This window comes from Ovis aries, chromosome 4, assembly GCF_016772045.2.
Source record: "Ovis aries strain OAR_USU_Benz2616 breed Rambouillet chromosome 4, ARS-UI_Ramb_v3.0, whole genome shotgun sequence".
Classification (NCBI taxonomy): Eukaryota; Metazoa; Chordata; class Mammalia; order Artiodactyla; family Bovidae; genus Ovis; species Ovis aries.
The window spans coordinates 81,920,889-81,937,283 of record NC_056057.1 but is presented as its reverse complement, the minus strand read 5'-3'; the positions used below and the strand labels follow the sequence as shown (position 1 = coordinate 81,937,283).

General features: G+C 39.7%; 1 protein-coding gene across 2 annotated transcripts in view; it reads left to right on the top strand.

The window, feature by feature from the left end:
* SUGCT (succinyl-CoA:glutarate-CoA transferase) overlaps positions 1-16,395 on the top strand; it is a 762,875-nt gene that overhangs the window by 643,270 nt on the left and 103,210 nt on the right. For both annotated transcript variants that reach the window (XM_042249226.1, XM_004008000.5), the window contains one exon: positions 7,717-7,780. In XM_042249226.1, coding sequence (XP_042105160.1) covers positions 7,717-7,780 — 64 coding nt within the window. The remainder of the gene's footprint in view (positions 1-7,716; positions 7,781-16,395) is intronic.

Sequence of the window (16,395 nt, the reverse complement as noted above, 5' to 3'; positions counted from 1 at the left end):
CGTTCCCTTCTCCACACTGCTTATATAGTGGGTATTGATTTTTGTGTTTTTGTTTGTTTCCCCCCTACATATTTTTTCCTTGCTAGTACTATATTATAGACTTTTTTCTGCCATTCCTACTATAGGACTTTATAAAAAAACTTTCTCACTTAAACTTTTATTTCCCACATGGCTTTAAGGTATACATTTTACTCTTTCCCCCCATCATTAATACATTACCATTTGACTCTATCATTAAGCTGTCAATCTGTAAAACTCTTGAGGAAGAATGAGAGACCTTATTTTAAATAGGCCTGATACTTTGTGAGAGAGATTGGTGCACTGTCTATAATTCTATTCTTATCAAGAGGAGGCTTTTGAAACTTCAAGAAGAAATTCAATTTTGAAGAGCTACCAAACCATGAAGGATTTAAGGAAGATAAAATAAGTTAAAGGAAGGACAAAGTACACATCAGAATTCTTGAGAAGGTCCTTCACCTTAGTTTAAAATAACTCATTATGCAACAAAGAATATCCTGAGTGGCCAGACTGAGGTTCCAGGCATGAAATTTCCTTCAAGGAAAATGGCAGTTGAAGTTCCCTAAGGCCGAGGCCCCCCATTACATTGTTAGTGGTCAGAAAAGAAAACACTTTACATTTGAATTTCTTGGTTAAGGTAATAGAGATCAGGGTGTTGCCTTTGGATGAGAGAAAGAAAAGGAGATATTTAGTAAGGATTACAAAAGAAATGTTATACAAATGGTAGCAAGTGGCAGTTCTGCATTTCTGGTGAAGTTACACTGGGACGTAGGTCTAAAGTGCAGCAGGAGAGAGTTCTGTTAAAATCCAGACAGACTGCCTGGATCCTGAGGTTCTCGAATATGTTATTGAACAGAGCAGGACTCGCCTCACAAACAAGGCTGGAGAGTTTCCTAACATTCCGAATAATCAGGCAGGGTTTCCAGGAATAACACTGACACAGTCTCAGTTGTTCTGAGATTATCTGACCTGATTCACAAAGAAAGCCTATGGAATTTGCTGGACCTCTGATTTCACATTTTGTAAGTAGGTGGCCACCAACCAGGGGAATAAGTCAATTTTTTCCGAAGATGGGGGCTTGGAGCAGCCCATTTACCTCATAATTGTACAAACACTCCAGCAAATTAGAAATGGAATTACTTTGCTTTGCAAACATAAGAAGAATTTGTATTTCTGCTTTAAGTCGAACAATTTCCAATGCAAAGGAATTGATCGAATTCGATAAGAAATTTTCATATTGGGAATGTCGCATATAGGCATCAGTGGGGGAGGAACTAAAAGGCTTACACTCCTTAAGCTGCTTTCATGCAAAACTTCAGTCAGCTGCTAGCTTCTGCTTTGCAAAACTTTGACATCTGTCCCTTGACCTTTACCAGCTACCCTTTCACGTTTGACACTTCACATTTGCTACATGATTAAAATTCAGCGTTAATTAATTTTAACACTATCAGTTAAGTTATATTTAGCTAAGAACACTCACTTTTGTCTTTTGTGAGTAGCACTGCAGTATTATTACAAAGAGGTAGTCAGGAGGGCAACAGAGATACGAGGAGAGAAGAATGATTCAGTGTGCAGATAATTGTTTCAAGTGAAATTTAGCGTGGTATTTTTGTTCCTGTCCTCAGTAGAACTGAGATTTAGCACCTCGAGTTGGCATTTAGCCCCCACCCCCACAAAGGAGGAGGCTGTGCTGGGCGGGTGCTGAGAATGAGCCTCACCAGAATGAAATTATAGCACAATTCTAACACTGGCAAGAATTTTCTCTGGCCAGCTCTCGGCTGCAAAGCTGGTGATGCCAAAAGAAAGGCAAGACATTCCTAGAAAGGATCTCCTTCTGGCATTGACTTCACCCTTAATGAGAAGGTTTGACATGGTCATTTAAAAAGCATCATTCCCAAAGTGGCAACCATACCCAAAGAAAACACTGGAAGCCAGAATATTTAGCCACAGAAGGGTTATAGTTCTCACCTTAAAAAGTTACCCAGAAGGTTGTCTTCTTGATAGCTTATTCCATAATGCAACCAATAAGCTCACTGAAAACGGATAAAACTAAGGAAATTTGTCCTCTCTCCCTGAGTTTTCCAAGTGAGAAAACCTTTTTGTGGCTTTGTTGGGCCTTTGTTGCATTGCAGGGCTCTCTCTAGTCCCAGGGTGTGGGGGCTCCTCTCCAGCTGCAGCGTGCAGCTTCTCTGGCTGTAGCGTGTAGTGCAGGGGCTTATTGCAGTGTGTGGGCCTCTCTAGTTATGGCACTCAGGCTTGGTTGCCTCTCAGTATGTGGGATCTCAGTTCCCCAACCAGGGATTGAACCTGAGTCCCCTGCATTGGAAGGTGGATTCTTAACCACTGGATCACCAGGGAAGTCCCAGAAAACATTTTTATTAGTTTATTTATTTTATGCATTTTTGCTCTGTGGAAAGACTATAATAAAGATAGGGATATGCAAATCTTGCTTTAACCTGAAGCTCAAAATGCTGTAGAACTATTACAAGTACTACTCTTTAGGATATTAGTGTGAAAATGTGGTCCATAAGTTCACTGGGCCACTGCAATACTTCTGCCATTTTTGTTGTTGTTCAGTTGCCTAGTCGTGTCTGACTCTTTGCAATCCCATGGACTGTAGCACGCCAGGCTTCCCTGTACTTCACCATCTCCTGGAGCTTGCTCAAAGTCATGTCCATTGAATCGGTGATGCCATCCAACTATCTTGTCCTCTGTCATCCCTCGCTCCTCCCTGATCTCAATCTTCCCCAGTATTAGGGTCTTTTCTAATGAGTTGGCTCTTTGTATCAGGTGGCCAAAGCATTGGAGCTTCAGCATCAATCCTTATAATGAATAGTCATGATTGATTTCTTTTAGGATTGACTAGTTTGATCTCCTTGCAGTCCAAGGGACTCTCGAGAGTCTTCTCTAGCACCACAGTTCAAAGCATCTTGCCCTTTAGATCCATGTACAGAATAGCACAAGAGAAGCTCTGCTCCTGGTAGACAGTGCGGGTGAAGACAGCACTCCATATGTAATTCACCCATATGCATCTCAATAAGATGCAGTGATAGCAATAATAAACTGAATTTGGGGGTTCTCTGATGCAGTATACACAGGTTGCTTCCAACTGGTAAAGACCTAACTTACAAAAACAACTTCGTAGCATTTTCATTTGTGTGTGACACAATATGTTTCCGCCAGTAATTCAAATTTTGTGTTCCAGAATCTAGTTCCATGCCCTCATCACATCTACCTGCGACTGGAGGGCACTTGATCTCTGGCAGCTTTTGTTTTCCTGCCCACTCAAGGGAAAAATGACAGCCTCTCTGTGCCAAGGATTTAAGTAGCTCTGTTTCAGTAGCCAAGTGTGATTGTTTTTGTTCAGTCACTAAGTTGTGTCTGACTTTTTGCAACTCCATGGACTGCAGCATGCCAGTCTCCTCTGTACTTGACTATCTCCCAGACCTCACTCAAATTCATGTCCATTGAGTTGGTTATCTTTCCATCTCATTTGCTATCTAACCATCTTATCCTCTGTTATTCCCTTCTTCTCCTGACTTCAATCTTTCCTGGCATCAGGTCCTTTTCAAGTGAGTTGGCTCTTCACATCAAGTGGCCAAAGTATTGGAGATTCAGCTTCAGCATCAGTCCTTCCAATGAATATTCAGAGTTCATTTCCTTTAGGATTGACTGGTTTGATCTCCATGCTGTCCAAGGGACTCTAGAAAGTCTTCTTTAGCACCACAATTTGAAAGCATCAATTCTTCGGCACTCAGTCTTCTTTATGGTCCAACTCTCACATCTATATATGTACTGGAAAAATGATAGCTTTGACTGTATGGTCTTTTATCATCAAAGTGATGTCTCTGAATTTTAATACACTGTATAGGTTTGTCATAGCTCTTCTGCCAAGAAGCAAGTGTCAGTTAAATTCATGCCTGCAGTCACCATCTACAGTGATTTTGGAGCCCAAGAAAATAAAATTTGTCACTGCTTCCACTTTTTCCCCTTCTATTTGCCATGAAATAATGTGAGTGGATGCCTTGATATTAGGTTTTTCTAATTTTAAGTTTAAGGCCGTTTTTTCACTCTTCTCTTTCACACTGATTGAGATTCTCTTTAGTTCCTCTCCGCTTTCTGCCATTAGAGTAATATCATCTGCATATCTGAGGTTGTTGATATTTCCCCTGGCAATCTTGATTCCAGCTTGTGATTCATCCAACCCAGTGTTTTGCATGCTGTACTCTGCCTGTGAGTTAAGTAAGCAGGGTGGCAATATACAGACTTGTCTTCCTCCTTTCCCAATTTTGAAACAGTCTGTTGTTCCATGTAAGGTTTTAACTGTTGCTTCTTGACCTGCATACAGGTTTCTCAGGAGACAGGTTAGGTAGTCTGGCATTCTATCTCTTTAAAAATTTTCCACATTTGCTGTGATCCACAGAGTCAAAGGTTTTAGTGTAGTCAATGAAGCAGAATTAGATGTTTTTCTGGAATTCCCTTGCTTTCTCCATGATCCAGTGAATGTTGGCCATTTGATTTCTGGTTCCTCTGCCTTTCTAAACTCAACTTGCACATCTGGAATTTTTGGTTCAAGTACTGCTGAAGCCAAGCTTGAAGGATTTTGAGCAGAATCTTGCTAGCATGCAAGATGAATGTAATTACCAGGTAGTTTGAACATTCTTTGGCATTGCCCTTCTTTGAGATTGGAAAGCTGACCTTTTCCAGTTCTGTAGCCACTGATGTTTTCCAAAATTTGCTGACATACTGAATGCAGTGCTTTTATAGCATCTTTTAGGATTTGAAATAGCTCAGCTGGAATTCTGTCACCTTCACTAGCTTTGTTTGTAGTAATGCTTGCTAAGACCCACTTTACTTTACCCTCCAGAATGGGTCTAGGTGAGTTGACCACACCATCGTTGTTATCTGGGTCATTGAGACCTTTTGGTATATTTCTTTTGTGTTTTCTTGCCACCTCTTCTTTATCTCTTCTGCTTCTGCTGGGTCCTTTCCAGTCCTGTCCTTTATCATGCCTATCCTTGCATGAAATGTTCCCTTGATAGCTCTACTTTTCTTGAAGAGATCTCTAGTCTTTCCCATTCTGTTTTTCCCACATTCTTCATTCAAGAAGGCTTTATCTCTCTTTGCTATTCCCTGGAACTCTACTTTCAGTTGAGTACATCTTTCCTTTCTCCTTTGCCTTTCACTTTTCTTCATCCTTCAGCTATTTGTGAAGCCTCCTCAGAAAACCACTGTGTCTTCTTGCATTCCTTTTTCTTTGGGATGGTTTTGGTCATTGCCTCTTGTACAGTGTTATGAACTTCTGTCCATAGTTCTTCAGACACTGTCTAGCAGATCTAATCCCTTGAATCTATTTGTCTCCTTCACTGTATAATCATAATAGATTTGATCTAGGTCATACCTGAATGGCTTAGTGGTTATCCCTATTTCCTTAAATTTAAACCTTTAATTTTGCAGTAAGGAGCTGATGATCTGAGTCATGGTCAGCTCCAGCTCTTGTTTTTGTTAACTGTATAGAGCTTTTCCATCTTTGGTAGTAAAGGACATAATCAGTCTGATTTTGGTTTTGACCATCTGGTGATATCCATGTGCAGAGTCATTTCTTGGATTGTTGGGAAAGGGTGTTTGCTATGACCAGTGTGTTCCCTTGACAAAACTGTTAGCCTTTGCCCTGGTTCATTTTGTACTCCAAAGCCAAACTTGCAAATTATTCAGGTATCTCTTGACTTCCTTCTTTTGCATTCCAATCCCCTATGATGAAAAAGATATCTTTTTTTTTTTTTTTAATTTTGGTGTTAGTTCTAGAAGGTGTTGTAGGTCTTCATAGAACCAGTCAACTTCAGCTTCTTTGGCATCAGTGGTTGGGGCATAAACTTGGATTACTGTGATGCTGAATGGTTTGCCTTGGAAACAAACTGAGATCATTCTGTTGTTTTTGAGACTGTACCTGAGTACTGCATTTCAGACTCTTGTTGACTATAATGGCTACTCCATTTCTTCTAAGTAATTCTTGACCACAGTAGTAGATATAACTATCATCTGAATTAAAGTAGCCCATTCCTGTTCATTTTAGTTCACTGATTCCTAAGTTGTTGATGTTCAATCTTGCCTTCTCCTACTTGACTATGTCCAATTTACCTTGATTTGTGGACCTAACATTCCAGGTTCCTATGCAATACTATTCTTTACAGCACTGAACCTTGCTTTCACCACAGACATTTCCACAACTGAGTGCTATTTCCACTTTGGTCTAGCTGCTTCATTCTTTCTGGAACTATAAGTAATTGCCTTTTGCTATTCCCCAGTAGCATATTTGACACCTTCCAACCCAGGGGAGTCATCTTCTGGTGTCATATCTTTCTGCCTTTTCATACTGTTCATAGGGTTCTCTTGGCAAGAATACTTGCAGTTTCCTCCTCCAGTGGACCAGGTTTTGTCAGAACTCTTCACTATGATCTGACTGTCTGTCTTGGATGATCCTGCAGGGCATGGCTCATAGCTTCATTGAATTATGCAAGTCCCTTCGCCACAATAAGGCTGTGATCCATGAAGGGGAGTAGCCAAATGATTCAGCATCAAGCCGCCTTTCTGCTGGTTGGGCTCTGATAGAACACCCTTGTCCTAGCAACTGCCTTGACTCTTAACCCTGAGGTCAAATCTAGTTTGTTTTCTGGATGCGTGCTGTGCTAAGTCGCTTTAGTCGTCTGACTCTTTGCAACCCTATGAACTGTAGTCCACCAGGCTCTGTCCTTGGGATTCTCTAGTTAAGGATACTTGAGTCGATTGCCATGCCCTCTTCCAGGGGATCTTTCCTACCCAGGGGTTGACCCTGCTTCTCTTATGTCTCCTGCATTGACGGATGGGTGCTTTACTACTAGTGCCATCTGGGAAGACCCACTTTCTTGATGAAACACCAAATACCTGTCTTGGTCCAGTGCATGAGATTGAATCAGTCCTCCAGGATGGGGTTTCTGGCTTTTTTTCTCAGTTGCCCTAGTTTTCTCAGTTTGTCCTAGTTATAAAACCTGGTCTTATGAGTAAGGTCTTGTGACCACTGAGAACATCTTTGGTTTCAGTCTCCTGCTCAGGCCTCTGACTAGGGTCTCCTCTAACCTGGGCTCCCTATCAGCTGTCTCTGATCATGGCTTGTCACAGTGGCTTTAATTTGTCCACTTTATGTGGTCCCTGGGCCTCCTGTATATTCTGATTCACCTTTCAAACTGGACTGACTGCCCACACCTTCCACTGAAGAAATTGCTAGGAGCACATCTGTACTATGGTAGGCTCCTCTGTTTCAGGTCCTGGTTCATCTCATATTCTGTCCTTCTGCAGTTGACCTTGGTCCAGTCCTGCTTGAGGTCATGGAGGAAGAGGCTGAGCTTTAATATTTAGACGATCAAAAATAGATGAAAAGGGGGAATCACACCCTGTATTTAAGAGCAAATAACATTTTTAAGACTAAGAAGACTATAAAAATGAAGTTGGCTAGCCCTTGAGTCTTCTAATTCTTTTTGGCTTCACTTGGTTTAATATAAAATGAAAACATTTTAACCTCAAATACTTTCAAATTAATATTTCAAAAATCTCTATGTTTTATAATCATTTTTTTCAATGGATTGAATAAGTATCTTTCCACATCCCTTGAGATTGAAGATAAATTTACTTTGTAAGTTATTTTTCTCTTTTTTTACATTTTAGGTGTTACACAATGACCTCATTATGGAGATGAAGCATCCAACTGTGGGGAAGATATCAGTCCCAGGTTTGAAAATCTTTATTTTTCTTAACTCCTTTCTTCATAAATTTATTCTGTGTGCCGATATTTGTATGTAATTTATGAGCCTCCAAACAGCTTGTAAAGACATTATCCATATTTTTTATTTTGGATAAAAGGGGAATCCTAGAATCATACTCACAAGCATGTTTGCTAAGGCTATAGACTTGTGTCTTCACTCTGATTGTCTGGGTGACAAAAAGTGCTTGTATTACGTAACTCCATTCTGTGGAATCATGGACTCACATAAGTGTCGTATGTCTGCCAACAGATAGATGGCGATAGATGTGGAAAATATTATCAAATTGTACTTGGCTCATATGAGAATGAGAAAGCAAGCCAGGCACCATAGAGGCGGTGTCCAAGCAAGGCTATTGACTTCTCAGGCCAGGGCTTTTTTTTTTTTCTTCCCATACTATGGTTTAGGTTATGGATCTTAGCTTTGTTGAGATCAAAAAACCAAATGCTTTCAGTAAGTCCAGAATATATTGAATTTGTAGAAGTTGACTTATACCCAACAGACTCACTGAAGACATTTTGGCCTTAAGGTAAATGGACAAGATTTTCAGGTCCCGGGAGTGTTCTCTTTCCAGTAGCCGGAAGCCTCAGGCCTAACTCTCAGAGTATTCAAATTTTAGTGACAGCTTGCAATCAACCCATCAGCCCCCATAGACCATACTTCTCTAGTGATCATGAAATTGCTATTCCTCAGATCTGCTGTATCTGTTCTGGCCACTGCTGGAAAGCCCCTCCATGTACTTGTCCACCGAGTCCCTTTCTTTCCAAACTATACACAAATCATTCCCTTATTTTTTCTTTAATTCTAACAGAGAATAATAAAATTAGTTAGAATATAACTTTGGTTATTGTTTTCCTGGAACTATATCCTGTTTGCCATGCTTGAAATTTGAGTATTTCTCAAATCCCTCAGTCACCTCAGTCAAATGGCATGTGTTTACTTCTGTAGGTATCAGATCTCATTTCTTGAATAACTGCTGTTATTAAGTTGTTTTGGGGTATAATCTAATTATAGTGGGGAGCAGCTGGATAAAAATGTCCCAGAACAGATTAGACATGGCCATTGGCCAAACGAAAAGAATGAGAGGAGGGAAGTATGATGAATAAAGCATATTGGAGGAAATCCTGATATTCAAGAGTATACAGAACATTGTATTGAATTAAGGGAGGTGAGTAAGATAGAGAGTAGGTATAAGCATATCACAGATTGGGATCACATATTAACAGGGAAATGCTATAGGATATGGGACTTCCCTGGTGGCTCAATGGTAAAGAATATGCCTGCAATGCAGGGGAGGTGGGTTAGATTGCTGGGTCAGGAAGATGCTCTGGAGAAGGAAATGGCAACCCACTACAGTATTCTTGCCTGGGAAATCCCATGGACAGAGGAGCCTGGCAGGCTACTGTCCATGGGGTCGCAAGAGTCAGACATGACTTAGCAACTAAACAACCAACACAGCTATGGGCTATAGAAAAGTAGTGAAAAAAAAAAACAGCATGTTGATAAAAGCTAAGAAAATTATTTATTCATTTATATAATTGAGCATATATTATGTGCTGATAAAATTCTCAGATGTACAGCAATCTCTTTTAAATCCCCTTTTGGAAAATTTTATTTTTGTTTCTTTAATTTTGATAGGACCTAGGTGTCTTTTTGCTATGTCTATCTCATTGACTAACCTTATATTCTCTCTGTAGAATTATCAACAAAAGAGGTCTCAGATTTGAGGCAGAATGCATGTGTTTAGACTATTTTTGGAATTAGTATCTGAGTGTCTTTTGAGGGCAGCACATCTGGACTCACCATGAAGGGAAGAGGCAATTCCACTCACAAACATCAGATAAAAATGTACTATTCAGTGTCTCAGTAGGAGGCTACTCAGATAGGACAAGAGATATTAAATACAAAGAGAAGTTATCAGTAAATAATTAAATTTTTTTCTGTGGGTTGTTATTTTCATTGATTTTATTTATCAATGACAGTTCTGTATTTCTTTGTAAGGGATGTCCTCATTGGAGACCTCATGAGCCTTAGAAATAGCTCAGATTTTCCCATAATGCCTCAATGAGTTGAATTTACTAAAACAGGTAAGGTGAGTAGGGTTAAAAATGATTTTATGCTCCACTGTTTTCCAGTTAGCCAGTGGAGACACATTTTTTAATTCATTAAATGTAGCTCTACAGTTTCACATATATATCTGCATCTTTATATTTACAGTGACAATCATAATTAAAACTATTTATTTATATGTCCTTTGTTATTAGTGAACCTCTTGTGAACAATACTGAATTTTGTATACGTTGCACTTATTTGCCTGAAGGATTGTCTGTCTTAGTCATTACTAGAAACTTGTTTCTTGGAGAATAATATTTATGGCACCTTTTAAAGAGAGGTATAAATCCACAACATTCCCTCAGATTCTCATATTAGAGGTCCTCTATAGGAGATGCTAATTGATTAAAACCTTAAAACTACTAGTCCACCAATGTTGAATACATTTTAACAGGGACGGGAAATTGTTTACCTCTTCAAAATTTCTTTTTGCTGCTTAAATATTGTCAGCACTGAATACATTGTTCCAATATTTGTAAACATTATCCATATTAAACCAAGTATATAGTCCAAACTGTCTCCTTTATTAATTTATGTCTATTGTAACATGCTATCTTTTCATATCATTTCCCACTACCTCCAATCCCTAGTAAACAACTATGAAATTTAATCTGTGTATATGCATGTCTGAGTTAAAGCTTACTAACTAGTTAATGCTCATGAATTATCTGTAAATGTGAGGTGTAGTTTTGCTAATACTTGTGTTCTTTTTCCATACATTGTTTGTTAAACTACTATCTCATTTGACCTTTATTGTCCATTTTTCAGTTAAAAGTAGAGAAAAAAACTGATTATTAATTGGAGTAGAATTAGGAAAATGCATCATGTCTCTCTTTGCCCAACTTGAGTCATCCAGTGTTCTGTGAGTCCCCAGTGAGTGGAGTAGTTGTTAGTTTTTGCTCACCATTAGTTTAGTGACAGACACGTCATCACGTTGGGCACAAGTTACTAATTTGCTCACAATTAACTAAGATAACCTGGTTGTGTGATAGATAAAGCCTTAAACACACTGACATTCACTCACAACTCAAGTCACTAAGCCTACCATGTTCCACACACTCTATGATATTCTGGTAGTAAGGTTGTACCCAGGACAGGCCCAGTCACTCATGGAACTTACAGCTTGCAAGGGATTCTTTTTTTTTGAATAATAAATTCAGGAAAATGAGATGGGCGTTTCGATGGAGAACCAGAGGCAACAGCAGAATAATCTGAAAGCTCAGATGAGAGAGACATCGCCTAGAGTGCAGGTCAGGAAAGCTGTCCCTGAGAATGAAATGTAGACAGACATATGACTAATGACCAGTTGCCAGCTGGGCCAAACTGCTGTGGGCTGAGCGAGGGGTGTGGAGGTGCTGAGCGAGGTGCTGGAGGCACTGAGAAAGGGCTAGAATAGAGGTGACCAGGTGTCCCGGCCAGGACAATAAGACCTCAAGAGGAGCTAATGATCACATTAGAGACAAATCGAAATGTAAAGGAGATCTAGGCTGAGGTCTCAGATCTCAACCACCTGAGCTGTGAGTGGAGGCGGGATGGGGGGTGGGGGTGGTGGCGGCGGCGGGGTGGGAATGAGACCTGGAGGACGAGCTTGGGAAGAATCTCAAACCTATTTTTGGCAGATGCTCTCATTGACTGCTTTTAGGTGTGGTTTCTAAAATGGTTCTAACTTCATGGAAATTTTTCTTTTTCTTTTTTTAAGATCTTTGACCACACTGCATGGTATCTGGGATCTTAGTTCCCTGACCAAAGATTGAACCTATGCCCCATGCAGTGGAAGCAAGGAGTCTCAACCACTAGACCACCAAAATTTTTTATACAATTTCTAATATCCTGAATTTAAAGCTTTGAAATTGAAAAAACTTTAATTTGTTAATTAGTGAAATGTCAGTAAAAGGCCATCATATAAACATCATGTTATTTGTGACTTTAGTGGGAAGATCTTACGTTAGTTATCACATACGGAAGGCCTGCCACTTTCCACTGAGCATATTCTCCATTTTCATCGTCTTGTGATTACCACTGGCTACTGGCCTTTTAGCCAAAAAGGAACACATTGTCCTTCCATGTACTGTGTAGGTGCCAAAACAGCCTTGGTGCTGAGTTCCAAACTTCAAAGGATGTCACTGAAATACAATTTGACGCATAACTCTAAAGTTTCTCACCATAACTTGTTCCCGATACCTCCTGGTGAATGTGCGTGGTCGTTATTTGATTCTAATAGCACTTCTGGGAAGTATTTGAGTGGTGAGTGTGTCAAGGTTGTGAGAAGGCAGCAGTGTTCTGTCCTACAAAATGATTTTAAATTGAATTACCTTTGTCTGCTGGTCCCCTGATCTGTTTTCAGAAAGCGGCTTCGAGTTCTTTTAAATAAAATTTTCTTAAGTTTTTTTCCCTCATAGTATTTTAATATTCATTTTGGAACCTGCAACAATTTTTAGCTAGTGGGCGTTGGGTGCAAGAAGAACAGTCATTGCTGTGAATTAATGTTGTTGTTGTTTAGTCACTAAGTCGTGTCCGACTCTGTGACCCCATGGACTGCAGCACCCCAGGCTTCCCTGTCCTTCACCATCTCTTGGAGTTATGAATTAATGTAGCTCAAACCAAATTATTGGAATATTGACATTTGGATTTTATGGCTACTTTTTTAGAATTTGAATGTACTTCTTTATTTGATGATCTAACATACTGTATTTCTGAATGTTTTGCAAGACTTTTTTAAAATAAGTGATGATCTGAAACATCTTTCTTTTGTAAGCTCCTGACAAAGCACTGTCATTATAACTCTAATCAACACCCTTTATACCAAGGTGGTACGTAACAGATGTTTTCTGGATGATGATTAGGATAAACAACTGTTAAATGAAAAATAACTAAAATGACCTTTGACAATTTAAAGCAGTATGCGTTTTTTATGAACCGATTGGCTACCTGTGCAAGCTATCTGAAAGAGATTTATTTTACATCTTTAGTTTCCAGTTTGAAGTACATATATTAATTGGAGTGACCACCTAGTATCTTGCCAGTTACAAATCTTCCTCTTCTGTGCTATACAAGGCTTCAGCTTGCTTTTTAAAAAGTTACTTTTAGCTTTCTATCTTCCCTTTACATAGAAAATTAGATGATGTTTCAGAAATTACAAATCCTCAAAGTTTAGTTAAGTTACTATAACGGATAACAGCCGTGGGGAAAAGTTGTCACAAATTTTACTAGGGAAAAAGACAAATTAAAGAGGAACAAAAGTTTCAGCTTATATTCCTCCATAAAGTTTAAATATGTTGGTCCTTATAAGGAATTCTAAGCAAAACCAATCTGAGAGTGAAAGGTAAGTTATATCTTTCAGGTAGGAAAATCTTTTAGATGACAACAGGAAGAGTGTATAAAGTTTTCACATTGTGTATAGTGTATAATCTATCTTCTAGAAAGAACATACTCCTTCGGGGACCAGGGATAAGCTGTAAAAAAAAAGAGGACAAAGAAGAGAAGGTGGTTCTACAGTGTGTTAACAGAATGAGAGAAAGCTGGCAGGGAAGTGGGTTTTCAAATAGACTAGACATGGTACTACCCAAAGCGCTCAATTAGTTTTAACTTGATTAAACTCTTAACCCATGGCAATGCCCTGAGAGCTAAATAAATCAGAGTATTCTCAGATGATTTGATGTTGAGTGCCTGTAGCCTTCTCTGGAAGTCCCGATACAGTGAGGCAGGGTCTTAGACATTATTACCATTCAGTGAGAAATGAATAAGCTAGAGTGACTTTCCTTCCTACGAGAGCAGGGAGGAAACAGGAGGAGAAAATAGCATCCCCAGGAATGTCTTTCCATCAGGAACTGGAGAAGCCCTAAGAGCCAAGTTACTGTCGCTGATATAACTTAGGGATCTCCATCAACGATGCTTATCTGTGCTGTGAGGAAGAAATATTTCGTGAGAGCTGGACTTTCATGCTCAGGGAATTTACGTTCCTGTTATTCGGAACCAGGAAAGTGGCCAAGATCTCAGTTGTTACTCTTCAACCATCCTCATCAACCCCGACACTAAGATAAGTGAATCATTCTAAAGGACCAGAAATTCATGTTACAAATCAGTCCTAACTTATCAATGAAGTTCTGGGGTGCATAGTGATTTTCACTATTAGAAATTCATATTTCCAAATATGGCTAAATAATTTTCCTGGATACCTGCTTAATTAATTGGACTTCTACATTGGGGTGTTTTCTCAAGTGTCACTGTATTGAATGATCCTTGAGGTTAGAGGTGTATTTGACATCATCTGAGTCGACCACTGAATGTTGAAACAAATCTAGAAATCAAAGCAAAATAAAATAAAGACATAAATAAAAAACCACAGGGAAAGTGGAAGTTTCACTGATAGTACAGCAAGTTTTGTTATTTTTGCCTTGAAAGTTGGATCAGACATTTTTGGGGGTCAATTCTTGAGTCCTTGCTGTAATTGCTACTTTCAACTTTCATTGAGTACTCAGAGAAGTCTTTTTCTGGATCAAATTTAAATACTGAATTTATAATAGATCTTTCAATAATAAATTAATTAAATGTAATTTGGCATGGAGTCTCAAAGAGTCAGACAGGATGGAGTGACTGAACTGAACTGAATGGACGCATGTAAAATTGGGCTTCCCTGGTGACTGAGATGGTAAAGAATCCGCTTGCAATGCAGGAGACCTGGCTTCCATCCATGAATCAGAAGGGAATGGCTACCCACCCCAGTATTCTTGCATGGGAAATCCCATGGACAGAGGACCCTTGTGGGCTGCAGTCCATGGAGTTGCTAAGAGTGAGGCACGACTGAACAACTAAGCACAGGACATGCATGTGGCGCGTGTACATTGGCTGGAGGAGTGAAATCAGACACCAAGGAATAACTAAGTGCACAAGGCTTGAAATTATCTTTCAGCTTGGACTTCCATGTTGTGGAGTTAACTTGGATAATTAAGAAGTGACATTAACTTTGCCTCCAAGTGGGCTTCAGGCTAGAGGAGTTGCTTGACCTCATTGCCAGGTTTATTCCCAACTGGAGAAGGTGACTTTAGTCCTCTCTGAAAGAGGAAAGACTTGGTGCATGTTCAGCATTGCCAGGTAGAAACTCTATGGTCCATGAAAAGATGGCAGTTGGGCTGAATGCCGTGAGAAAATTGTTCTCCTTAAACCCGTTTCCTTAAGATGTCAAGATTAATTCTGTTAAGAAGACTTAGACATAAAAAAAAAAAAAATCAGGAGAGTAAACCACCTTTTGATTTAAAAGGATTATAGTTGAATTTTGACTAGGCACACACTGTGCTGTAAATACTAATAAGAAGTGTTGGTGGAGGCAAAGAAATGGTAGTGAAAGGGTTAAATAAGAACTTTCAGGGGACTTGGCTCGAGGTCCTGGTGGTTAAGACTTTTGCCTCCCAGTGGAGAGAAGGCAATGGCACCCCACTCGAGTACTCTTGCCTGTAAAATCCCATGGATAGAGGAGCCTGGTGGGCTGCAGTCCAGGGGGTCGCTGAGGGTCGGACACGACTGAGCGACTTTACTTTGACTTTTCACTTTCATGCATTGGAGAAGGAAATGGCAACCCACTCCAGTGTTCTTGCCTGAAGAGTCCCAGGGACAGGGGAGCCTGGTGGGCTGCCGTCTATGGGGTCGCACAGAGTCGGACACGACTGAAGTGACTTAGAAGTAGCAGGAGGGGATGCAAATTCAATTCCTGGTCCAGAGCTAAGATTCCACATGCCTTGTGCCCCCAAAACCAAAACATAGAAGCAATATTGTAACAAATTCAATAAACACTTTAAAAATGATCCACATCAAAATAGAAAACAAAACACCTTCGATAAACCCTTCAGATAGTTAAACCTAACCAATGGGTCATTTGCGATATCCCACTTACTCTATCACCTTCCAACTTTATGGATTTATTTGGGATTGAACTGGGTCTGTGAGATTCATTGCTTGTCTCCTTTTCAGCAGAAGTGAATGTTGTCTTCTGTGTTAACTGTGTACTGACTTTTAGGGAACCCTATCTCCCAGCAGTCATATCTTTATCTGGCATGGTATGAGCTATCACTGTGTCCCTGGGCTCATCATCCTTTGACTGAGATTAGGGCACTGCCTAGAGGAGGAGGCATGAGGGACCTTGAAGTGCTTTCCAGCTTGTCCTTCATCAGAACATCATGTAAGTCATGGTGGCTGTGTAACGCTCGGAGTGGCTGACCTGTTAGACCTCCTCAGAACCCCATGTCTGTTGAAACCGTTCCTATGAACTCTATATTCCAGTTTGTTGCTAGAAATCATGTTTTTCAACCAATGAAGCAAAAACAAAAAACAAACAAAAAAAACAACCCTAGTTTTAATTAACTTACAAATTAAGAAAAAGTAAAGACATCTGGGGAGATTTCAGAAGAGTATATGGTAAAATAAAAGCACCAAGATGCTTTAGCCACAGAAAGAGAAATACAACCCTACATAGATTTAA